At 42.5% G+C, this 25,797-nt stretch overlaps 1 protein-coding gene and 2 long non-coding RNA genes across 17 annotated transcripts in view; 1 reads left to right on the forward strand and 2 right to left on the reverse strand.

Annotated features, from left to right (window-relative positions):
• SGMS1 (sphingomyelin synthase 1) overlaps nucleotides 1–12,682 on the forward strand; it is a 264,800-nt gene extending 252,118 nt beyond the window's left edge. For 14 of the 15 annotated variants that reach the window (XM_010971268.3, XM_074374007.1, XM_074374005.1 and 11 more), the window contains 3 exons: nucleotides 6,989–7,142; nucleotides 10,087–10,253; nucleotides 10,954–12,574. In XM_010971268.3, coding sequence (XP_010969570.2) covers nucleotides 6,989–7,142; nucleotides 10,087–10,253; nucleotides 10,954–11,133 — 501 coding nt within the window. In that variant the 3' untranslated portion in view covers nucleotides 11,134–12,574. Of the gene's footprint in view, nucleotides 1–6,988; nucleotides 7,143–10,086; nucleotides 10,254–10,953 lie in introns of all 15 variants that reach the window. The other variant, XM_074374011.1, reaches the window with a different exon arrangement.
• LOC141579135 (uncharacterized) lies at nucleotides 637–7,420 on the reverse strand. The gene is made up of 3 exons (XR_012510228.1): nucleotides 7,304–7,420; nucleotides 4,569–4,704; nucleotides 637–743 (listed from the first exon to the last, which is right to left on the reverse strand). It is a non-coding gene; the product is annotated as an uncharacterized LOC141579135 (long non-coding RNA).
• A 5,624-nt stretch (nucleotides 12,683–18,306) lies between the features above and the next one.
• LOC141579136 (uncharacterized) lies at nucleotides 18,307–21,861 on the reverse strand. Its single transcript, XR_012510229.1, has 2 exons — nucleotides 21,561–21,861; nucleotides 18,307–19,063 (listed from the first exon to the last, which is right to left on the reverse strand). It is a non-coding gene; the product is annotated as an uncharacterized LOC141579136 (long non-coding RNA).
• Between the last annotated feature and the right edge of the window lie 3,936 nt (nucleotides 21,862–25,797).

The following is a 25,797-nucleotide window of genomic DNA, read 5'->3' on the forward strand; positions in this document are numbered from 1 at the left end:
GACAGGGATTCCACTGATCCTCCTGCTCCCTGATGCTTGGTTCCGTAGCAGGGCCGACTTGGGGTCCAGGTGTTGAAGAGCGGCTTCCTTGGTGGGTCGTAGATGACAGTGAATTTTCTGTCTTGGAGGGAGAGCTTTCTTTAGGAACAAGATGAAAAGTTATTTGCCTTGGTGGTAGCAGGTAGATTCATTGACTGAATGAATGAACGGATGAACAGATGAGAAGGGAACCCTGAGAGACACATGACTGATCATGGTTGTTGGAATGGGGCGTGATAGCGTGGCATTGCCTAGGATGCTCAAGGAAAGGTTACTTTATGTTTTTCCGGCTCCTGGTTTATGCAGGCGTGGGAGAGCCTGGCCGTGTACAGGTTTTGCAGATACATCATTTTGCAGAGAATACATCCACGGAGTCAGAGAACCTGGGTCTCTTCCAGCTCCAAAACTGAACAGCCGGGGGACCCAGAACAGAGTTAAGACCTGCCTTCCTGATTTTTCAGGGCTGCTGTAAGAGGAAGTATTGCTAAAAGGCAAGAATCATATTAAATAGCATTTCTGCTCTTTAGCACTCACGTTCAGCCCTTCATCAAAGTTATACCAAAGCTGTTGATTCACACAGCATTATTTGATGAGTTTGGTTCCAGGTTCTCCCTTACCTGCCAATAGAGGGTGAAGCACAGTGAACGTCCCCACTTTTCAAATGCAGTTAAGAGAAGAGGCAAGCACACGAGGCCATCTGCAAACTGAACTATGGTGAACAGACCAGCATCAGAGCGTTGTGTTATTCAGCACTGAAAACATACTGGGGGGAACCAAAGGCTCACTCGTTTGAACGGTTCTGAGGTGGTCAGCCTCACTCAGAAGCCTCTCCCACCCTCTTCTGCTCTCTGTATCTTGTATTGCTTAAATGATTTGGCCAGTTTACTTAATTTCTAAGCCACTCATTAGAAGTTGAAGAAAATTGCTTTGTTTTTACTGAAAACTGATTTTTCTGTGACCCTAGAAGATCTTAATTCACACAGTGATGTAGATACAAGACCTTGTCACAGCTCTGCAGCGCTCACTGAGAACACGTTTACGTGCATGTCCCCCAGTTAGCTCTGCTTTCAAAATTGAACGTTCAAAAGCCTACTGATGGGGAGGTTACAGCTCCAGGTACAGTGGCGTAAGCACATTCGTCCTCTTGCCCACTGAATGCAGTCCCAAACAGGGCAGGATGTCTGGAGCTGCTCTTTGAGGACCCTGGAAAACAGTAGCAGGCAGAGTGGGGAAGGAAACTAAACTGAGAAATGAGAAGTATGAAAGGTCCAGCTGGGAGCTTCCTGTTTTCTCTGCTGCTGCTTCTGTATCTGTTATTTCCTCCACCCCCTCCTCCTTCGTCCTTCCTCTTCCTCCTCCCTACTCTCCCCACTCCTCTCCTTCCTCCCCCCTCCTCCCCTCTCCTCCCCTTACCCCTTCTTCTTTCCTCCCCCTCCTCCCCCCCCTTCTTCCTCCCCCTTCCTCCTCCCTCCCCGCTCCTCCTCTCTCTTCCCCATTCTTCCTCCCCCTACCCCCCCTCCTTTTCTTCCTCTTCTTTTTCTTCCCACATCTCCTGCCTGAACTCAGAGATAACCTAAATCTCAGAACTGCAGAACTCCAAGGGAGTCCCTCTCTTTCCAGCCCAACAAGCAGGAATGGAAGTTCCCTTGGGACAGAGACTAGGAGAAATCCTCCCAATTTCCATGCAAACCTTATTAACATGTAGTGTGTACATTCTAGACTTTTTCTGTGCATGTGTTTTCTTAAACAGTTAGAATCATACCAAATATTTTGTTTTGGTAGAGAAGAAAATATTTATGATATAAATTTAGTACACAATCACTGTACGCTTATTTTTAAATAACTTAACAAGCAGTTATAGCTGAGTTCAGTGCATTTGAATCACCTCAGATTCTGGTGCAGTAGGTCCTCAGAGTGTACGGGCACACCTCATTTTAGTGAGCTTGGCTTTATTACGCTTCGCAGAACCGCATTTTTTAGAAATTGAAGGTTCATGGCAGCTCGGCTGAATGAGCCTATCAGCACTACTTTTCCAATATCATTTGCTCACTTCATGTCTGTGTCACATTTTGGTAATTCTCACAGTTTTTCAAACTTTTCCATTATTATTGTATTTGTTATCTGATCTGTGATCATTGATCTTTGACCTTTGATGTTACTGCTACCACTTGCTGAAGGCTCAGATGATGGTAGCATTTTTAGCAATAAAGCATTTTTTAATTAAGGCATGTACATTGTTTTTTTAGACAGAATGTTATTGTATACTTAATAGGCTACAGTATAGTGTAAACATTTTTATGTGCACTGGGAAACCAGACAAATTCGTGTGACTCGCTTTATTGGGATATTCATTTTATTGCAGTGTCTAGAACAGAACCCAAACTATTTCTGGGGTGTGCCTGTAATCACAGCCAACTTCTGGTGTTGGCAGTACTTACCTGGCCCAGGCTTTGAGTAGCAAAGGAACAGTTACTTAACAATTGCCATTTAGGTTGTTTCCAGTTTGTTGCTTTTGTAAATAATGTTGTACATAAAGCTCTTCTTCATGTTCCTTGCTTTGAGGTAAACTCCTAGAAGCAATTAAGTACTAACTCAAAGGTCATGGCTGTTTGGATTGCTGGTCAATTTTTTTTTTTAATTTTTTATCTGAGCTGTATTTGATTTACAATGTTAGTTTCAGATGTACAGCAAAGCGATTCAGTTAAACACATACATGCATATATTTTTTTCCAGATTCTTTTCCATTATATGTTATTAGAAGAAATTGAATATATTCCCCTGTGCTATACAGTTAGGTCCTAGTTGTTTATCTATTTTATATATAGCAGTATGTATCCATCAATCCCAAACTCCTAATTTATCCCTCCCTGCCCTTTTCCACTGGTCAATATTGATGCTAATTTTTGCAGAGGATTTTGCCAGTTGTAATGAATATATTACTTTTCAAGTTGATGATGAGGAAATTGGGGCTGAGAGTGGTTTGGCTGCCCAGGGTCGCACAGCTAATCGGTAGAAGGGCTGTGATCTCAGCCCAGCCTGTCTGCTTCTGAGGCCACTGCCTCTTCTCCCTGCACCGCCGCTGCTGCTGCATTCACCACGTTCCCTCCCTCCTCTTAAAGGGCCTGTTCCAGCAGATGAGTGACACTGTCCCCGCCCACCACGGGCTGTCTGTTTTTGGCTTTGCTAATCTGCCATGGGAAAGAACAAGCTCCTGTGAATGTTAGTTTTCATTTCTGTTTGTTTAGCAGAGTCTGTGCCTCCAGCTGGCCACATCCTTGTCCTTTGATAAATTTTGTTTACCAAATGGCCTTATTTACTTGATTTATGTATGCTATGTTCTTGTTAAAGATGTTAACTTGTCCCTGCCCCAGTTGTCTTGTAATTTGTCTTTCACTTTGTTTGCTTTTTTTAAGCACAATGAAAAATGTGTATATGTAGCTGTCACCATCCATCTTCTTTTCCTGTTCCCCACTGAGCTTAAAGAGACTTCCCTTTTGCTGAAGTTTGACAAAGATGGGAAGATATTTTTCAAAGAAAGCAAAGATGTTTTAAGGGCACCTGTAAGAAATACGGCATTCATTTTTTGGCTGTTTCTCTTCAATGCCATGTTTTCCTCATAATCTCTCCCTCTTTTCCTATCCATGTAGTTCCCTATAGATATTTTCCTGCTAAAATGGGAGGGCAAACTTTGGGGGATGATGCTCAAGAAAATGATTTACAGTTTTCAAAACAGGAAGTTTGGGAAGGACAATTTGAAATAATGTAAAACGAGGAACTACCTAAGCTTTTTTGCCAGAATTTTCTTCTACATATTATCCATTGTGGTGATAGAACCAGACCAAATGTTCAGTACAAAACTTTGAGAAACTTTCTATCACATGTATGCAATTTAAGAAATAAAATGATCAGGCAGATCTTAGAAAAACGATATTCCCCAACCCTTACCCTAACCCTACTCCAGCTCTCTTTCCTGTTCTCCTTCAGCTGTTTTAACTGAATCTTGCAATATTTACCTTCATTTCTTTAATGCTTTTTACTGAATTGTGTGTGTGTGTGTTTATCCTCAGGTCTCCAGGTGACATAGCAATATTGTTCCCTTACACTCACTAATATAGGCTATCTCTGTGATCGACTCCCTGCTGGGGAAGGTCGGGATTTAGGGTCCTCATACACACACCCCCCACGTGTTCTGTGCCTTTTCCTTCCCTTCCTCCCCTCCCCCACCATCCCACTCCCGGGGTTCATGCTTCTTATCCCATCTTCCCAGTGTCGTTCGCTGTCCTTGATTTAACTCCATCTTCAGTGCTTACATTATTACAGTTTTGTAAATGCTATTCATAGCCAAGTCATTTAGTTTCCTATAATTACTCTTTCTTTTCAACACAGTATTTTACTTCCTGGAGAGTTAGAAATTGCCTTGCTTTTTTGCTCTGTTAGTTTTCTGTGTACTTTTTCACCCGCACGTTGTGACTCAATGCAGTCACAGGGTTGGGCGTCCTGTTAGCCTCATCCCCGGGGCTCTGACTCACCAGTTGAGGTGGGGGCTCCCCACTAGGTCTGCTGCACAGCCGCTCAGCCTCCCTCCATTGGCATGCTGGCAAATCCTGTTTCTTCCTTTGTCTTTGTTTATGCCTTTGCTTTGCAGAGTATATCCTCTGTAATTTCCTGCAAAGAGAGTACAGAGGTGGTAAATATTCTGAAATCTTGTGTATATGAAATGGTTTTAGTTTATCCCTGGTCTAGAAAGAATATTCTAAAAGAATAGTCTTTTAAGTTTATGCTCAGTTAATGTGGCTGGGTATAGAATTCAAAGTTGGATACCATTTTCCCTCAGAATGTGGAGGCAGTTTTCTTTTCCTTTCTTTCTTTCTTTTTTTGGAGGGGGTGGGGGGAGGAGTAATTAGGTTGGTTGGTTTGTTTATAAAGGAGGTACTAGGGGTTGAACCCAGGACCTCATGCATGCTAAGCACTCATTCTACCCCTGAGCTCTACCCTCCCCTCGAGGCATTTTTCTAAAGCAGTCTGTTTTCCAATATTGCTTTTGAAAAAGCCTGATTGTTAATCCTGCGTATGAAGCTTGTTTTCAGTCTCTGGATGCTTTAAGGGCTCTTGGTAGCCCCCTGTTTCTGAAGTTCCATGATGCTGAGTCTCGCAGTGTCGATCTGTTTGCTTCAACTGCGGTGAGCTTTCAGTAATCCCTTCAGTTTGGAAATCCATATCCTCTGTGTGGTATGTTCAACCTGGCATCCTCAACTAGAAATCTCACTCAGTTGTTTAAAGGGAAATTGCAATGAAATAGCTTTCCCAGAGCCTGGAATATTATCAGTTAAATGTTGAGAAGGGATCATGTTGATTAAATGGGCTAGCCACAATTTAAAAGAGTCCTGACAAACATAAAATATAGACAATCACAAATTTTGTTTGCCGAGCAAATAAAAGTTTCAGTGAATGAGTTGTTTAAGCCATTTATTACTCTAGTGTCCAGCCCAGACTTGTATCAGAGACAGGTAGATTTATTTATAAATTTTTTCATTCTTATTAAAAGGAAAAAATGCAGTTATCCTTACATAATTTCTGAAGGTTGAAGGTACATTCTATTCAGTCACTTGTTTCAATTTGGTCCCCAAAATTGCATGCCTAAAATATCCATATATTTGACTCCCCAACCTCTAGCCGCTTCAGCTGATAAGTTAGTTAGAACCTTTGTCCTCTTGGCCAAGTGTATGAAAGAGACCTCTAAATTTTTCCTAGAGATTTTCCCCAAAATGGCAGTTATAGTGGTAAATCAGTCAGCCAGCCTTTCTCTATCCGTGTAATAAGAAAAATATTAGTAACTAGACATCTGCGGAAATGTGCTGTAAGAAGTGCTAACATCTAAGGAAAGTACCGTACTCTCCCAAGGGCTGTCCGAACAGCAGTGAACGCTGAGTGGGCACACTTCATGCTGGGGAGTTGACACATCTTAATATAAGCGTGTAAAAGGAAGAACACTCCTGTGTATCTCTTGAACTCTCAAAACCCACACTGAACACTTCTGTGACTAGCTGTGCAGGGATTTTTTCCCCCCACACAAACAAATTTCTAGGTCTCTTTTAACTCAATTCTGAAACTATCTACCTGGAAATAGTATCAGATCCCATAGGTGGAGGGCTCAGTCTCACACCAGTTGTCCCTGACCCCCACTCCAGACTCCAGTCACAAGCCCAGGTTGTCACCTGTGCTTCTGACCACCAGAAATTGGAGGTTCTGTGACCCCCCCCCAACACACACACACACCCCTCAGGTTCAGTGAATTTGCTAGAGCTGCTCACAGAACTCAGGAAAACATGTTACCTACTAGATGACCAATTTATTGTAAAAGGATACAACTTAGACCCAGCCAAATGGAGAGATGTGTAGGGTGTAGTATGGGGGGAGGGGCGTGGAGCTCCCAGGCCCTCTCTGGGCGCACCACTCTCCCCACATCTCCGCATGTTCACCACCCTGGAAGCTCTCGAACCCCCATCCTTTTGGATTTCTGTGGAGGCTTCATTATATAGGCATGATTGGTTAAGTCGTTGGCCACTGGTAATTAACTCATCCTCTAGCCCCTCTTTCCTTGGAGGTTGGGGAAGTGGGAATGAAAGTTCCAACCCTGTAATCACCTGGTTAGTTCTCCTGGCAACCAGCCCCATCCTTAGGGACTTCCAGAAGTCACCTTGGACTCAGGACCATGAACTCAGGTGTGGTTGAAAGGGGCTTTCCCGAATAACAAGACACCTTTACCTCTTCTCTCTTAGGAAATTCCGAAGGTTGCAGAAGCCGTTTGCCAGGAACAGGGGCAAAGACCAAATATATATTTCTTATTATAAATCACCATCTTACAAAGCCAAATTCTGAATATAAACTGTAATCGTAGCCCACTTTCATATGGGCTAATCATGCATCTGATTTTCTCTTTTCCCACCAGCTTTTTGGAGACTGGGAAGCCCAACTGCGGAGAATAATGAAGCTCATTGCCGGCGGCGGTCTGTCCATCACCGGCTCCCACAACATGTGCGGGGACTACCTGTACAGCGGCCACACGGTCATGCTCACACTCACCTACTTATTTATCAAAGAGTGTAAGTCTCGAACAGCCTGCCGTGAGCATTTCCTCGCCTGCCACTTCCCCCAGTGTCTAGAAAGTCTCCCGAAGCAAGACTAGAGGACTCAGGAGGGCAGCCCCTTCTCCCGCCAGTGCCCAGGTCCAGCAGGCACCCCAAATAGATGTCAGAGGGAGTACCTTTTCTTCCTGTTGGGAGTGTCCCGTTTCCTCAAGTGTCAGCTGTAGTATTGGGGTGTTTTATAGCCACTGGAAGGAGCCAGAGGGGAAGAGTCACGCGGACACCAGCTTCAGGCCCGGCTGGATGATGACAGCCGGCATGTTCACTCAGCAGCCATGTTTTCCAGCACTGGGCACTACCTGTCCACTCTAAGCGCAGTGCAGGGGCAGCGATGTCTACCTTCACAGAAGCCATGGTCTCGGGGACAGTAAATGAGAAATTTTCTTTAAAAAATGGTTTTAAAATATTTTATCAGGAAACATACAAAAAATAATATTAGAGATACCCCTGTACACTGCTCAGATTTCATACAAGCCTTCGTCGTGTCTGTTCTCCCTTACGAAACCGAATGAAACGGTAGTATATATTTAAAGCTTTCACCCCGTCCCCCTCCCATTTTCCAAATTATTTCCTTGCATGTTTTTTTGTTCATTTGTCTCCTTGTGGAAAATTCAGTTGTCCTCAGTATTACACTGTTAGAAATAGCCTCGATGAGCTTCCTGTAGGCAGTTCCCGAGCAAAGCAGTAAGATAACCCAGGCTGTGGTTCCACAGAAGAAGGACACACACAGTCTGGAGGTATTTGAGAGCAGGGAGCACCTTCTGGAACTTTAGTGTGGTTGGAATTCAGAGTGGTGGTAATAATGAGGAATGAAAAATGAACCAAGAAGTAGGAACCAGATCAAGGAGTGTGCCTTGAGCCAGGAGGAGTCTGAATTTGTATTCTGACAGAGATGGGGTGCCCCTCGAGAGGGTGTAACCACTGGGGCAGTGTCCTCTTCTGTGTCCTGTAGGGAGGGAGGAAGCACTCCTGCAGTAGCTTGCAGGATGGGTTGGAGAGGGGCAGGACTGGAGACCAGGAGAAAAGCTAGGGGACCGACTGCTGTTGTAATCCAGGAAAGAGATGGCGGGGGCCCGGATTACCATGATGACACTGGGGTTAGAGAGAAGGAGGGGAACTGAGGGATTAACAAAGAGGAGTCAACAGATAACAGGATTGATTGTGGGGAGACAGGGACAGGTAGGTGGTGGACTGAAGGATACAAGCCCACTTTTGGTCTTAAAAACTAAGACGGGAGACACAGGAGAGGAAGAGAAGATGTACTTCAGGGCACAGACTGAGAGAAGGGAGAACAGGTGTTCTGCTTGTACCTTAGTATGTGACCCAATAGAGTGAATTCCGACCGTGTCTATTCAGAATTGTCCTGGCATGATCTAACCCTTGTGCTGAGATGTTACCAGGCATGGAACATGGGAACAGAACAGGCCGGTGTCAGCAGCCCTGGGGATGGGATTCCTACTGCGTGCTGGTTGGTACCTGAAATACTTTAGTGGAGTTAAGCCTTATCCTTCCAATGGGCCATATTGGGAAGACATGGGTCACCAACTGATTTTGAATCCTGGTGCTGTCACTTCCTCCCTCTGTGACCTTGGGGGAAAGCTCACACCCCTATAAATCTTAGTTTCCTCATCTTTAGAATGAGATACTAATAACCACTTCATGAGTGAGGGAGGGCCTTGAAAATTAAAATAGACGGCATGCACGGACACTAGCAGAGCTGCACGAGGGTGAGCGGCAGCCGCTGCTTGTCGCTGTACGGTCGAGGTGTCAAGTACACATCTTCCTGGAAAGGGAGTACGGCGCCCCGGATGTGCACTGAGACCCCCTCTCCTGACCACTCCATTTAAAATTGCAGACCTCCCTTCACCCTCTCTACTTCCGATCCCACTTACCCTGTTCAACTTTTTCACTTTCCCATAGCATTTAACACCTTCTGACACAGTGAGTAATTTACTTGGTTATAATTATTATTTATTGTCTCTTTTCACCTCTAGGAAGGGGTCTCCCCACAAAGGCAGGCTCTTTGCCTGTTTTGTTCATTGATCCCAGTAATGAGGGCAGTTCCAGTTCTGGGCACGTAGTAGATGCTCAGTAAATACTGGTTGAATGAATGAATGATTCCTGGACCCCTTGAGAATCCTGTAAAAGCCTCAGCTTTCTACCCCAGGGTGAGGAGGGTAGATCACATTCAAACAGCATTTTTGCCTAAAATTTCAGACCCTCAGAAGCCCACCCATTGAGAAAACGAGGTAGGAAGGCCTGTACTAAGAGAGATTTTGAATCTCCCATCAGGTGACTTCCCAAATGGCAGTGCAGACAAGTGTTTACCTTGACACTGCCCTGCCTTTGGGAACGTACTTGGGCTAGAACTCCCAGGCATTTGGATTCTCTCTTACTTGTATTTGAGAAATGGAAATCTCAAGGACTCAAATTAGTATATGGCTGCAGAGCTTGGAAAGCAAATAAGACAGTTGAATCAATTATAATTGCCTAGTCTGTGTATAAGAATGTTATAGACCAAGAGGTATTGATTTTTGTATAGAGATTAATCCCCAAATTATTCACAGGCAAATTTAATTAAATGTCAGTGGATAGTTTTTTTTTTAATGGAACATGATGCATTTACCTTATTTGTCCTTTTAAACTGTATTTATGATGCTATGAATGAAGTAATCACCAAATGTAGACTACTATTGCTAATAAAACCACTGTATAAAATAAGCTACTTTCCTTCTAACCTTGGTTACGTAGAAGCTAAAGCCCTTAGATTTGCTGCCCCAAACAATCTGTTTTCAGAAGGAAAGACCCAAGATAATTAGACTCAGAAGCAGGAGTTGAGATGTGATGGGGTGCCCTTAGTGGTACTTGAATAATGGGACTGTTGCGAATTTCTCCTTTTCAGATTCCCCTCGACGACTATGGTGGTACCACTGGATTTGCTGGCTTCTCAGCGTGGTTGGAATCTTCTGTATTCTCTTAGCGCATGACCACTACACTGTGGACGTGGTGGTGGCATATTACATCACCACGAGACTCTTCTGGTGGTACCACACTATGGCCAATCAGCAAGTGAGTCCCTCTTCCCATCTGATTTTGAGTCCGGTTGCTCCTGGCTTGCTGTTGCCGGCATGGCAGGGGTTAAAGTGCAAAGAGTCCACAGATGTCTTAGGTTTCTTTTTTCTTAAGGGGTAGTCAGCTAAGATTGTGTTGGCTTTTGTGATGCTGATCCACTTCCAAATCAGAAATGAGTAAGAAATGTGTTAATAGAATGACATAGGAGATTGCACCCTCCTGGAACAAGTATCACACTCTCATTGTCCCTGGAAAGTATTTTTTAAGCTGTGCCCACCTCTTGTTTGATTTGCATTTCTACTTTCTTTTCTATCCGGGGCCCCTCACCAGCTTTATACTTAACATTTGATTGTCTCCATTTTCATCGTAGCAGAGTGAGTAACTAAAACACTAATTGAGGTATTTGTTTATAGACAGGAGGCTGAGTAAGCCCCATGTTCTCCTTGGAATTGGAGTTACTTGTTTTCCTGCTGGGATGTGGCCCGGTTGGCAGATGAGTACAGAGTGTAGAATGGTGGTTTGAGTGTGGACCTTGGGATATGTGGGTGGTCAAGGGGCAGGTCTGGGATCTTTTGTGAATCTTCATATGGAAACTATTTGACTCTAAAATGAAAGATGATGAGAAACATGTTCCTTCAGGGGCTGGAACAGTCAGTTGTTCTTCCTGACTTGGTTTTCTCTTTCTGTGTTATCTTAGGTGCTAAAAGAAGCTTCGCAGATGAACCTCCTGGCCAGGGTATGGTGGTACAGGCCATTTCAGTACTTTGAAAAGAATGTCCAAGGAATTGTACCTCGCTCTTACCATTGGCCCTTCCCCTGGCCAGTAGTCCACCTCGGTAGGCAAGTTAAATACAGCCGGTTGGTGAACGACACATAACAGCTGTACGTGGTGGGGAAAGAGGAACTGTCCGAAGTGCTAAGAACTCCGTGAGAGAAGATGCCATAAAATAAACACCTCCCTAATCCTGTTATCTTTCAACAGTTACCTGAACTTAACCTATTGAGTTACCTGGTCAGCACTGTGATCTTTTTTTCTCTCCAAAGGACCTGCGTTGGACAACAATAAAGCAAATTTAACCTATCATGCACTGTACACATTTCCTGTTCATAAGTTTGGGATTTACATAACCTGCGACCACCATGTTCCTTTGTATACGATGCAACAGCATAGATGTAAGCTTTTATATCATCAGTTCTGGTCTTTCCAGGCACATCTGGAAATAAAGCGTATTATTTTCTTGGGAAAACATACTTTTCATATCTCTTGCCCCAAAGATTGGGCTGTAAGCCATTTTCTAGCAAATGTCTCTATGAAGGTTTCTAAGTACCTGAATGGGGTTCGATTCTGAAATCTTTCTACCTGTTGCACCGATATTCAGATAAAAATGACAGACACAGAAAGGTTTGGTTAACTTTGGGTTTTGTAAAAATCAGCAGAGACAGTGTGTCAAAAAGTGCAAAAAAAAAAAGATTCTGTTATAAAGTGATTTTCTAAGTATTTCCTAACTTTATTTTTCAAAATGATGTTATGAAAACCAAATTTAAAGATTTTTACATGTCAGAGAGAAGAGAGTTAAAATTTAAAAATGCTTCTTGGGAGAGAAATTTGTCTATGTTTCTAGTGCCTTTCTTGTCTTGATTGTATGGTCAGTAGGCAATCATAAATGTTTTTATTTAAAATAAAGTATTCCATGAAAATGTAAATGTATGTATACACTACTAAATTTTGCATTTATAGCTAAATTAAATCAGAAGACTGCTTATGGTTTTTAAATTGCTCTAGATTAAAGAATGGGGGAGTTAATTAGAAAGTCAGAGCCTGTTCCCATATTGTGAGCAGGTGACCGTGACATGTACCACTTCACTTATTTCATCATCTATTTGGTAGTTCGATTTTAACTCAGCAGCGAAAACAGCCATGAATACTTTGTTGTTAAAAAGAGAGTTTTGAAAATGATCACTCAACTAAAACTTGAAAGCTATGAATTAGTTATCCATACTCTCATGACAATTTTGTTGATGAACAACAAAAAAGAGATCTATTTCTTTAAAATATATTTGTGCAGGAGCTGCATGTAACTCTAAGTTTCACTCCTAACATAAGTATGTTTGGGGAAGTATTCTATTCTATACTTGCCAATGTGGAGAACAAAATAGTTTTTTAAGAATGAAGAAGTATATATATCCATTCTGTATTTTACGTGCAGCAGAATTATCTTCTGTAGGGTTTTTTTGTGTATTCACAAGGTGATATTTGTATTGTAAAACAATAATGGTGAAGGAAATAAAAAGGCTTTTAAAATTTTGTTTGTTTTAAATCTTTGTAAAGTTATTATTCCAGAGAGTATACTGATATCTTAACGGCTTACCTAGATCATAAATTAATCAAAATGCACTTTTTAATAAAAACTGATATTTAAAATAAATGGCTACTATTTCTAATGTGTCCGCCTTCTTCACAGAAGTTGTAAGTACATTAAAGCAGGATTAAAAAAACTGAGTTTGGGAATTTCTCTGAGTTTGCTTGTGAGAGGACCTTTATTATCATGTTTCTTTTCCCTTAAGATGCCTTAACTAATGTGCTCTTAACTTCAGTAACCTTACAGATTGAGTGTATTTTTAAAAATATATAAAAAGAATCACTCATAAGTTTACTTCAAACTACAGACCTCTGTTTACCAATAATTTTGAATGCTCTAATTCTCAAGTCATGGGCTTAACTTTTTTCCTCTATCACTGGAAGTAATACTAGCTTTTCCAGTTTAGATGGAAAGGAAAAGTGAATTCTGAAACAAGTAATGCAGAAATTGTCCTTTGATAAGCAATGGTAATGCAAAGTATCTTTTTCAAAATAAAAAGATACTATTCCTGATGTGATAAAGAAAGGAAGATGTTAACCATGGCAGCCTGTCTTTATAAACGGAGGCTATTATCTATCTAGCCAGGGAGGCTGGACCTGTAAAACTAGGAAGATACCCTGCATGGAACTTTGGATTTGTGTCTCAGAGAAAATGTAGTAGCCTCTTAAGGCAAATGGAGCAAAATTCTAGGATAGGTTTGTGTTTAACTGTTACAGCCTTTCACTAACTTTGATTCTTGATCCAGTGCTGCATATTTTTTTAACATTTTTTATTGAGTTATAGTCATTTTACAATGTTGTGTCAAATTCCAGTGTAGAGCACAATTTTTCAGTTATACATGAACATACATACATTCATTGTCACAATTTTTTTCCTCTGGGAGCTACCACAAGATCTTGTATATATTTCTCTGTGCTATACAGTATAATCTTGTTTATCTGTTCTGCATATGCCTGTCAGTATCTACAAATTTTGAACTCCCAGTCTGTCCCTTCCCACCACCTGCCCCCTTGGCAACCACAAGTTTGTATTCTGTCTATAAGTCTGTTTCTGTTTTGTATTTATGTTCTTTTTTTCTTTTAGATTCCACATATGAGCAATCTCATATGGTATTTTTCTTTCTCTTTTTGGCTTACTTCACTTAGAATGAAATTCTCCAGGAACATCCATGTTGCTGCAAATGGCATTATGTTGTCAGTTTTATGGCTGAATAGTATTCCATTGTATAAATATACGACTTCTTTATCCAGTCATCTGTTGATGGACATTTAGGCTGTTTCCATATCTTGGCTATTGCAAATAGTGCTGCTGTGAACACTGGGGTGCAGGTGTCTTTTTGAAGTAGGGTTCCTTCTGGATATATGCCCAGGAGCGGGATTCCTGGGTCATACGGTAAGTCTATTCCTAGTCTTTTGAGGAATCTCCACACTGTTTTCCACAGTGGCTGCACCAAACTGCACTCCCACCAGCAGTGTAGGAGGGTTCCTTTTTCTCCACAGCCTATCCAGCATTTGTCATTTGTGGACTTTTGAATGATGGCCATTCTGGCTGGTGTGAGGTGATACCTCATTGTAGTTTTGATTTGCATTTCTCTGATAATTAGTGATATTGAGCATTTTTTCATGTGCCTTTTGATCATTTGTATTTCTTCCTTGGAGAATTGCTTGTTTGGGTCTTCTGCCCATTTTTGGATTGGGTTGCTTGTTTTTGTCTTATTATGTTGTATGAGCTGCTTATATATTCTGGAGATCAAGCCTTTGTCTGTTTCATCATTTGCAAAAATTTTCTCCCATTCCATAGGTTGTCGTTTTGTTTTACTTATGGTTTCCTTTGCTTTGCAGAAGCTTGTAAGTGACTTGAGCGATGAAAATGAATGATTGGCATATGCTAAAAATAGGATCTTTTTTCCCTGAGACAAAATAGCTACATGAAAAAACTCATTGTCATAAGTTTACATACTATAAATGTACTAAGAAATTCACTTGCTGGTTGCTCTTTGTGCCTGATGGCACAGAATCATGAATTGACCTATTTTATGGCTCTCAAGTCTGCAAATCCCAGGAAGGATGAGGGAAGTCTCATGTTCTGGAGAATTGTAGTGCACCTTACAATGCTTGCCTGAGTGAGAATGTGTGCTTTTTTGTCCTTGGGTTAGTAAGCTGGAGTCCTAGACAATAGCTTCTTTATTTTGCTCTCTTTACAAGTTAAGCATTTCACATGTATTATCTTGTTAATCCTCTCCTAACCACAAGGTTAGTTATTATCCCCATTTTACAGGAGTTGACTCAGGTATGTTAAATCACTTTCTCAAGGGCATGCAACTGGTAAAGTTGTGAAAATCTGATTGGAGTCCAAATTTTCACCCACTCCTCGACACCCTCTCCACCCCAACACTGCATATGTTTCACATTTTGAAACTGTCCCACAGTTCTTGGATGTTCTATTTTTTCATTCTTTTTTCTTTTCGTATTTCACTTTGAAATGTTTCTATGGACATATCTTCAAGCTCATGGATTTTCTCCCTGGCCACGTTCAGCCTACTGCTGAGGCTGTCAAAGGCATTCTTCATTTCTGTTTTAGTGCTTCTGATTTTTAGGACTTCCTCTCGATTCTTAGAATTTTTCTTTCTCTGCTTACATTACCCGTCTCTTCTTGCATGTTGTTTGCTTTTTCCATGAGAGCCTTTAACATACTAATCGTGGTTATTTTTAATTCTTTGGTAATTTCAACATCTATGTCATATCTGAGTCTCATTCTGATGCTTGCTTTATATCTTCAGACTGGGTTTTTCATGCATGCTTTGTACTTCTTTTGTTGAAAGATGGGCATGTTGTTTTGGATAATAGAAACTGAGGTAAATAGGCTTTTATTGTGAGGATATAGCCCAGTCTGTCTCGGAGTTAGGCTGTATTTAATGTTTGCTGTAGGTATTGGTGCCAGAGGCTCCAGAGTCCTCTAGTGTACATGTTTTTGTCCCCTCTTTGATTGTGGACTTCCCTAAGTAATCATCCTTGGAGAAGGTCTGTGTCTTACAGCTCTTTTAGTTGTAATTCACTTTTTCATACTAGAGCTCCACTGATGTGGTGGTAGATGTAGGGTAGGGAAGTGTCCTATGATCTTCTGATTCAATCTGTCTTCTAGTGGGGCTTGATGTTCACAAGCACAGTATGACACTCCCGTGTCTCCATCCCTTACTGCTTTCCCTGACTGCAGCATTCACCTTCTATTTCCTTGAAGCCTTGCCCCTGTTGACTGTTTTTCCCCCTTAAGTCAGATGGGAAGGGTCGGAGGGGCTATAGTAGATGCAGTGACCCTCCAGGAGTTTCTCACTGTCACACCAGCCTACACTCCACCTCTAGCAGTTTGCCTAAGCTCCTGTGGAAGTGTTCCTGCCACTTCATGGCTATGGTGGCTTCTGCTCCATATAAGCAGATGTCTGCTATGACTCTTAGGTGCACCATCTCTCCAGATTTGGGGGTGGAGGTTGGACCTGCAACCCTAGTCCTGTGATGGGTCCAAGAAAAGTCAGTTTTCTAGTTGTAAGAACAGGAGCAATGACTCCTAAGCTTTTTACATGTTGGAGCTGAAACTAGAAACCTTTAGTGGTCTAGTTTTCATGGTCAAAAAAATTTGGGAGACAATAAGCTGTTTGGGACACAAATCTGTGTCCTAACAACTGAAGAACTGAAGTCTGCTTTAATGACTTCCAACTCTCAACACCCAAGATGTTCAGAAGAACAGGAAGTAAATTAACATGAGATTGGAGAATGGAGGGGATATACTCAGATACCTTCTACTTAGTATGCACTGGGAAATTTGAAGGCCATTCTCTAGATTTCTGAACTGCAAAACTTTCCAAAGCCTAAAACGTACTCTCATCCAGAGGGCCTAGGATGCAGCCCACATTAAAGCAAAGCCTAAACTCCAGAGCTGCAACTAAATAATTTTCTCTCTTTCTTTCTTTTGACTGCTCTAATTGTCTGAGAGCACTGTGGCAGATCCCAAGCTGGTGGCTGGAAAAGAATTGCCAGAGACATTGGTTAGTAACAAATACAGTTGCTTATAAGGAACTTCAGAACAGAAAGAGAAAATGTCAGGTACCCATAGTCCAGAATACTTGGCCTATTTATGTCAGAGTTAGAGTGTACAGTATTTTCTGCTTGTCAATTGCTTCTCATTTTTTATGAGATTTTTTTTAGCTTGGACTAAGATAAGTTTTAAGTATTTTAACTTGGTGACCTGTAGGACACTTACAGGACACAAGCACTTTTCAGTGTCAGTAGGAGATAAGAAGGGTGGTGGTTCTTATATTCTTTTAGATCTCCCAAACCTTGTTATTTCTAGCAAGAACTTCAACCAGGATGTTACGCTTCCCTTTATTTCACACCTAGAGCTTTGTCCAACTCCCCTCATGAATTTGAGTCTAAAATGCGCTAGTGCTTGGAGAGATGTAGTAAGTCATGTTCAGGTATAAACCCAGGGGAGTTCCTGAAAGACACGAATCATTTGTTAGAGTGATCGCTAACCTAGAGACGTCCTGATCCTAAGAAGCTGCTCCAGTTCATACTTTCTCAACTAGGAACACTTAACAGTGTGACCATCTACCTTTGTGCCATTTTGGAGTGAAAACTATGGAGTCCGGAGACCAGAGGGGATTGTGTAGGCACCTGCTGGCTTGTGGGAACCAAAAAGCCTTGGGGAGCAGATGTAAAGGAAAATAACAGGTTCAAAGGAAACGCCTGTTCTCTGGGAGGTAAGCTAAACACTTGTTTCTGTCTAACTTTGATATTAGGTTTGATGGTTGAAAGGATCAACGAATGAATGGCTCCATTGTTTTATGAAGAACGAGAGTGATTGGGAGAAAGAGAAACTCCAGGAGAAGATAAAGGAAATATGGTGTATCCACAGGCGCAGGGACTGGGGACTCAGATGTGTTCAAATCCCGACTCTGATGCTTATGGGCACTGGCCCTTGGCCAGTTTTCTCTGATCCTTGGTTTCCTCACTTGCAAAGTAGGGATGACTTTACTTACAGTGCGGTATAATGTGGGGCAGTGATGAGGCATGGGTACGAGTTAAGTGCTCGGCAAACAACCATTGTCATTACAGAGAAGAAAATGAGAAAGACAGAAAGGAGACCTCTGTGGAGCCAAGAAAGAAGTCCAATCAATGCAAAGACTGGTCCCAGCCAGAAAAAGACTGGATAAAAACCGAGCCCAGACTCAGCCTTTATCGGAACTTCTGAGTGAGTATGCATTATTGGTAGTCTGAACCTCTTCCCATCTTGCTACCTTTGGTGAAATACTTGCTCTAGCATTCTGAACATCTGATGTGCATGCGCAGTGGCTGCTAGAGTTTGGCCGACTCTGAAACAGCATGACATGGCCGTCTTCAGTGCAGCAATAAAGCAGAAACGTGAGTGGCCACCAAGATTTGTTGGCGCTTGGAGTCTGCTCACTGGGCCAGCTCTGTGTTGTCCGAGGGAGGAACTGGTACGGCTTGAATTGCTTTCTGCCAATAGCGTTTATTTACCAGCATGAGAGGGGAGGGGGATGGAAGGTTTCAGCCAAAGCAGCCTGTCTCTTACGCATTCTCTTTTTAATAAAGAGCCTGTGACCAAGGAAAGGCATGTATTGGGTTTCCCACTGGGATGTGTAGCAATACTTCTTGATATTTTAGGATGTTTCAGAAAAAAAAAAAGTCATTTTGAAAAAAGCGTGACCTGAGTTGAAACGAATGTTTGTTTTGAATTCGTCTTTGAAATCGCCGGCTTTGAGTTTTAAGAGGCCACAGTCAAATCACCGCCAGGCTTATGGGAAGTGTGTTTATTAGGAGCCTTACGGGCCAAGGGAGACTGTTGACCTCTGGCCTGTGTTAGGCGGTGACGGGGCCCCTGGCAGGGGCACCAAGTGAGGAGACAGTGTGTTTGCAGCACAAACGTCCTTTTCTCCACAGGCAAAGTTAGAACTGCTTCAACGAGCCTTGCAGCCTCCGTCCCACGGGCGGGCAGATGAATTTGCAGGCGTTTGCTACCTTATTTTCTCCACAGGCTCCAGGGATGAACATGTCAATGCAAACGGCTTGAAAGGCATTGTGTCCAATGAGCGCTGCTGGCACACGTCCACTTTGGAAGCGTTGCTGGCCCCGGCTACGGGAGCGCATTCCTGAGCTGAGCCTGGGTGACTCCACAGAGCTTGCCCTCCCTTCCCATGCAGCGTCCAGGGGACACGCAGCGCCCTCGGGGCCAAGGGGCTGCCTAATGAGGTTTCCCCAGGGGCTCCTGGTTCCTGAGCGTGGAAGGAATGCCACTGCGGGAGGCAGAGGAATTGAAGCAAGGAGTAGAGCCAGAAGGACTTGTTCCTCGTTCCTGCACAATCCCCAGCACCAACTGCTCCCAACACATAGCAAAAGTTGTTCTTGCGGGTGTGGGGTGGTGCTCTGGTTCTTCCTTTAGGAGAGAAAATGTCAATGTATTCAGCACATAGAAACCTCCCCCCCGCCCCAGGCTAGTAACATTCACACAAGTGTGAATTCAAACAAAAAGTCACCCATATTAGATGGGAAGGTATCTGAAATGTCACTTTAACACATGGCGTGTATGGAGAACTGTGACAATTCAGCTTCCTGGAGAGCTGGGCTTTCAAAACTGAGTTAATTTCTCAAGATGTTTGGGGCTTAATCACCAATTAAAATCAGTAACAGCAATGAATTTGCTCAGGCCCTAGGAAATCCATTTTCTGTGTGAGGTTGAAGGGGACAGAAATCCAGGTCTTTTCATTTGACAAAAGCGATGGGATTGATGGCACTCTTCCTACTGCTCAAAGGAGGTCAGAGCAAGCGAGGCTGCCCAGCCCACTAGAAAGACATGCTGGTTTCTGTTCTCATTTCCACCAGCTTGTATCATATGCCCAGGACAGAAGGGAAATGAGCTAGTGGAATGGGGGCTGAAGTCCAGGGGATGAGAGACCCTGAAAAGCACAGGGACCTGGGTACTGGACAGCACAGTGCACTGTTTCCCAGTCTCAACTCCCTTTTGGTTTGGTTTTGATGGGGGTAAAATTTAAGAGAACACACACACACACACACATACAGCAGCATTCATATCTGTATAATTAAGACTTTAATAAATCTCCTCAAAGAAACCTACCTAAATTTCAATAAACGAGTATTTTCCAAATTTATTTGGCCTTGAAACCCTTTTTATCCAAACCTTTTCCTGCTAATATTTCATTATGAAAAATTTTTCAATCTATACTGAATTTATAAGACTTTCACCAGGAGAACCCCTATAGGCACCACCCAGTTTCTACTGCAATTTTTTTTTAACTTGCTATATCACACGTCAGCCCAGCTGGCTTTTTATCTAGCAATCACTCTTATTTTTTAACACTAATTTCAAAGTAAATTGCAGATATCAGTTCACTTCTGCCTGAACACTTTGGCATTCAGATCATTAGTTAAAATTCAAAATTTGTTCATTTTTTTTAGGGGTAAGATTTATAGATGAAGAAATATACAAATTTTAAGTGTATATTTGCTGATTTGACGAATGTATGGACCTATGTTCCTCGAACACCTATCATGACATGGAACATTACTATCTCCCCAGAAAGTTCCTTTATGCCCCTTCCCAGTCAATCCTGGCCAGCTTTTTACCCTACACTCCCAGAGGCAAACACCTCTATATACCCCTTTTTCCACCAGTTTTTTTTTCCCCCACCATGTACTATGTATGTGCTCTAAGTGTCTTGCTTATTTCACTCTGTATAATATTTTAGATTCATGTATTTTGTCGTGTGCATTGATAAACTATTTATTCCTTTTTATTAGTGAGTAGACTTCCATTGAATAAATGTGCCACAGTTTAACCACTCTTCTGTAAGTGGATACCTAGACAGTTTCCAAACTTTGGATATCAGGAATATGGCTGCTAAGGACATTCTTCTATATGTTTTCTGTGTGTGCGTGTGCATGTGCATGTGTGTGCACATATGCACGCATGTACAGGCATACCTCGTTCTCCTGTGCTTTACTTTATTGTGTTTTGCAGATACTGTGTTTTTTTTCCAAACTGAAGATTTGTGACAACCCTACACTGAGTAAGTATTGGTGCCATTTTTTGAAGAGTATTTGCTCACTTCATGTTTCTGTGTCATATTTTGGTAATTCTCCCAATATTTCAAACCTCCCACCAGCAAACAGATTATGACTTGCTGAAGGCTTAGATGATGGATAGCATTTTTTAGCAATAAAGTATCTTTAATTACAGTATTTACATTTTTTAGACATAATACTATTATTACACACAGCAGACTACAGTATAGTATAAAAATAACTTTTATAAGCATTGGAAAACCAAAAAATTCATGTGACTTTCTTTACTGCAGTGGTCTGGAATTAAACCTACAATATCTCTGAGGTATGCCTGCCTGTGTGTATATGTTTCCATGGCCCATGGGTAAATAGCCAGGTATGAGATTGCTGGGTCAAGGCAGATGTGTTTTGATTTTATACGAAATTTACCAGACCAACTTTTAGGAAATTTTCTTACCCTTTAAAAGGGACCCATGGATGAAAATGCTTCCTTCCTCCGGGCAAGGTTGTATCTAAATACAATGCCCCGAACTTCTGTAGCTCTTAGCAGAATTTACATAATATCCTCAAGGAACTGTTCTGTGAGTTAATAATGTTCCTTCTTAAGTCAGTTTGAATCAGAGATACTTAAAAAAAATTCTGAACAAGGTAAAAATATTTTTAGAAACTTTACTGAGGTATTGCCTCTACCCAGAAAAGTACGTAGAGATGAATTTTCACAAACTGAACGTACCTAAGGTGCTGGCCTCCAGAAGGAACAGCAGCGTCACCAGTGTCAGGGCCCTTGAGGAAAAAGGGCTGTATCACACATTATCAAAATTAGACACGAAAAAATAAAATTGGAAACGCACCTGAGGTCACTGGTGAATTCTGCCAAACATTTCAGGAAGAAAGTCCAGCAATGCTGTACAAAAATGAGAACAGACTTCCCCATTAGAAACCCCTCGCTCCTCCTCGAGTCCTCTGCTCCAGGCTTCCCTCTCTCCCCCAGAGTTTTCTCTTCCATATTCTCTCTCCAAGTTCCTCCCCTCTTGCAGGCTTCACTCAGCAAGGCAAAAAACCTTGTCATTAGCTAAAATAGTCATCGCTGAATTTTCCTCGAGCTGTCCGCGGTGCGAGGTGGGAGGAGTTGGGGAGGAGGCGCAGCTACGATAAAGCAGCTCGGCCAAGTGCTTGTTTCTGCGTTGAAGAGTGAAAAGCTAGGGGTCAGAAAATGAGTTGTGCCCTTACCGGCCACGTGACATGTGGACATGGACACGCAGCCGCTTAGCCGGCTGTTGTTTGATTTGCGAGTTGGGCAGAGGGATAGCTACTTCACCTGGCTGTTTTAAGGATTGAATGTCAACAGCTTACATGTATTAAGGGGGCTGAGGTAGAAAGGGTCATATTCTGGGGTTCATGGGATAACTTATTTCCAGTCTCCACCCTTAGCAGGAAGGGCTTCTTCCCAGCAAACACGGTCAGCCGAAGCACTGAAGAGCACTGGTGTTGCAGAAGCCACAGGCAGACTCAGGTGGGGCCACTTGCCGGCGTGTGAGGCTGGGGGTGGGGTGGGGAGAGCGGTGTTAAGGCAGGTCTTATGAAGGGAAGCATATTCTTGTTCAGAAATCAATTAAAGTGTAAGAACTCCAATTCGAGTAAACTTTGGGCAATTATATATGAACACGGAGTGAGAATAATCTACAAATGCCTCTTCTGACCTTTCACATAGAACACACCACCCTTGAACATATCTCTTGTGGAAAAAAGAGAAGTGGGGGAAATCACAGCAGACAATTAGCCAGCTGTAAATAAATAAGAATTTGGCTGGATCAGAACAGACTATAGCTAAGGCTTCTCTTCTTAGAGATGGACCTTTAAAGATACTTAAATTAATTGGACATTCAGTTACACACCAGTATTTCCCAAAGTTCATCCATTAGTGTGTAGCTGACATGATTTTTCCCCATAACTACTTATCACTTGCACTATTATTTAATTAGCATTTTTTCAATGAATTCTTCAAAAAAAATTACACTAGCCTTACTCTATAATTTATATTTCTAATTCACATCAAAGCCAGTTCATAACTATCAAAAAAGTCCACTCTGTACAACCTAAAAAGCTATCGCCCTTTGGGATATAATTTTGTCTATCATTATCTTTGCAGATATTAGGCTACTCCCAACCAGTCTCAGCAAGCCATTTTCATAGGCTCTTGCTTGCGCTAAAGGATCCTTCCAGAATTATTTTGCGGAGATACCCAATGTTTGATTCTCCTGAACCGAACCTGCTTCTCTCATACTCTCCCTCATCTCTGCAGAGGTCAACTGCACTCTACCATTTCTACAGTCTGGAATCACTATTGACTCCTGTTTTGTCTCTCATCCCTCTAAACCCAAATCCTGCTGGCTCTGCCTTCAAAACACATCCAGGTCACACCCACATCACATCTCTGCTTCTAGCCTTCTTATCTAAGGCTCTTGCTTGGATATTGCAAAAGCCTCCAAATTTGTCTGCTTCTAAAACTTGCTTCTTGTTAGTATGTGCTTCCACATAGAATCTAGGTGATAGATAACAGAGTAAGCTTTCTAAAGGCTAGATCATGCTCTAATGACGTTCTCTCTAATTCAGAGCAACATCTAAAGCCCTTCCTTACTTTGAACCCCGAGGCCCTTCCTGACCTCCACTCCACACATCTTGACCATATTTCTAACTTCTTTACAAGGTACTCAGGTGAATTTTGTTTTTTAACAGTCCCATGAGCAAGGGTTCCAGGAAATGTGGATGTTGCACTGCTTTTTGGATCCGCCTCAGAAGTCACATGGCTTCACTTCCACAGTCTCTAGTGTCAGATGCAAGCAGTCACTTGCCTGCCCGGCTTTGAGGGGTGATGACATAGATCCCCATTTTTCCACGGATGGCATGCCAAAGAACTGGCAGCCATGCTTTTAAGCTGCTTGGGTGAGGTATGACTCAGTTAAGTGGGGAACAGTTGGGAAAGGGTTCTAGGTGAGGATAAAAGTTTGAGCAGGGGTGGGATAGGACAGGTACATTTAGGAACCATAAAGAGACCTATGTGCCTAGAGTGGGAGACTGACCAGGAGAAATGTCAAAAAGATAAAGGAAAGGGTGTGGGCTCGGTGAGTTGGAATACCGAGTTAAGGAGTCTAGTCTTCATTCTGTAGACAAGAGGCCTTTACACTGTTTAGCTTACCTATCCCTAAAAGAAGTGTGAAAAACACATTTTTAGGTTGACACCCAATTTTTTCCTCCTAATTTAAAAGTGCCGGCACACCTGGGAGATATCGCAGGCTCAGCTCTAGAGCACTGCAGTGAAGCAAATGCCGCAACACAGCAAGCCACAGGAATGTTTTGCTTTCCCAGTGCATATAAAAGTTATGTTTATACTATGCTGTGGTCTGTCAAGTGTGCAATAGCAGTAAATCTAAGATAGCAATGTACATGCCTTAATTAAAAATACTTTACTGCTAAAAAGTGCTACTCATCATCTGATCCTTTAGCGAGCTGTAATCTTTTTGCTGTAGTACCATCAAAGATCACCGGCCACAGATCACCATAAGAAATATATTCATAATGAAGAAGTTTGAGATATTGTGAGAATTAGCAAAATGTGACACAGAGACAGAAAGTGAGCAAATGCTGTTAGAAAAATTGTACCAGTAGACTTGTTCCTTGCGTAGTCACCACAAAGCTTCAGTTTGTAAAAAGAAAAAAAAAATGCAACATCTGTGAAGGACAATAAAGTGAAGCAAAATAAAACAAGATATGCCTGTAATTGCAAAGGTCAGTAGGTCTCTGTATGGGATCATTCAGGCTGATGGAGGCTTTTCACTTTCTTCTTTCCATAACCTCCAAGGTCACTGTGGGTCTCTCTCTCCACTTCTGTGCCTGGACCCTGGAGGATCACACACTGGGAAGGTTTTATAGGCCAAGAATGGAATGATACATACCACTTCTGCTCACTCTCCACTGGCCAGACCTTGGTTTCGTGGCTATTTCTGACTGTAGGGGAGGCGAGGAAGAAGAGAGGAACACAGATTTCGTGCAAGAACCAGCAGTTCTTGCTACAGAACTGCTGTAAGCAGTTTGCTTTAAGCAAAATGTTTGGCACATTTGCTGGCATACAGTAGGCACTCAGCAGAGTAGCTGCTGCTGTTGCTACAATGTCACCATTATTATTACACATTCAGTTTACAGGCTGTGTTCTATGCGCAGATGGATTTGCACTCCCTTTGCTGGAGCTTACAGGCCCCCAAGGTAAATGCAATTTGAGGCAAAGGAGGCCCTAGGGCTTTGGAGTCAAGAGCTAATAAACCTGAGCTGGCAAATCTGCAGCTCCAGCCAGCAGGAAGGAGAGGAAACTCTTGCAGAAGCTCCCTCACCCCGGATTTCCACAGTTGCATGTCTGTTTCCTGCCTTTCTGCAATAATTCATGTAACGACCAAACATGTCTCCCTGTACCAGTCCCTGAATCCCTCCCCGCACCACTCCTCCCTGCCTTGCACCCGACTTCTACTTCCATGTGAATCCAGGGTGGACTCTGTTACAGCCTGAAGAAAACGAAGGACTTGACCTAGGCTGAGGGGAACGCTTTGGCCCTCAGAGCTGCTATTCCAAGGGACCCACTAATAACTGGAAAAGCAGCACTGGTTCTTTTGGAATTCTAGGCTTCTGGGCCTCCGGCATGTGACATGGGTGGCATGACACGGACTTCAAAGACCTGATCAGACATTAACAAATCGTTGCTTTCTTTTTTTTCCCTCTGCCTTTGATACCTGCTAATCTGGGCCCCAAAGCTTTGGAAGCATGAACATTTCCCCTAGGGATCCTAGTAACCATGTGATCAAAACAGAGACACTGTTGCAGGAAATTGATGTTTGGTTTAGCCTGGGAAGGACATCAGGGAAAATGTAAACACTTTCCTAGCAAACTACCACAGTGACTCTAAGTAATCAATTTTCTTCATCTGGTTACAATCTTTTTAGAAAAGAGGGGGCATGCCCTTGGCCAAGCTTAACTCATTCACTCATCCAACAAGTTCCTAACTTACATCTCCGTGCTGATTTGTCCTGCAAAGCCTCTGCT

The sequence above is a fragment of the Camelus bactrianus genome, chromosome 11, assembly GCF_048773025.1.
Source record: "Camelus bactrianus isolate YW-2024 breed Bactrian camel chromosome 11, ASM4877302v1, whole genome shotgun sequence".
Lineage (NCBI taxonomy): Eukaryota > Metazoa > Chordata > Mammalia > Artiodactyla > Camelidae > Camelus > Camelus bactrianus.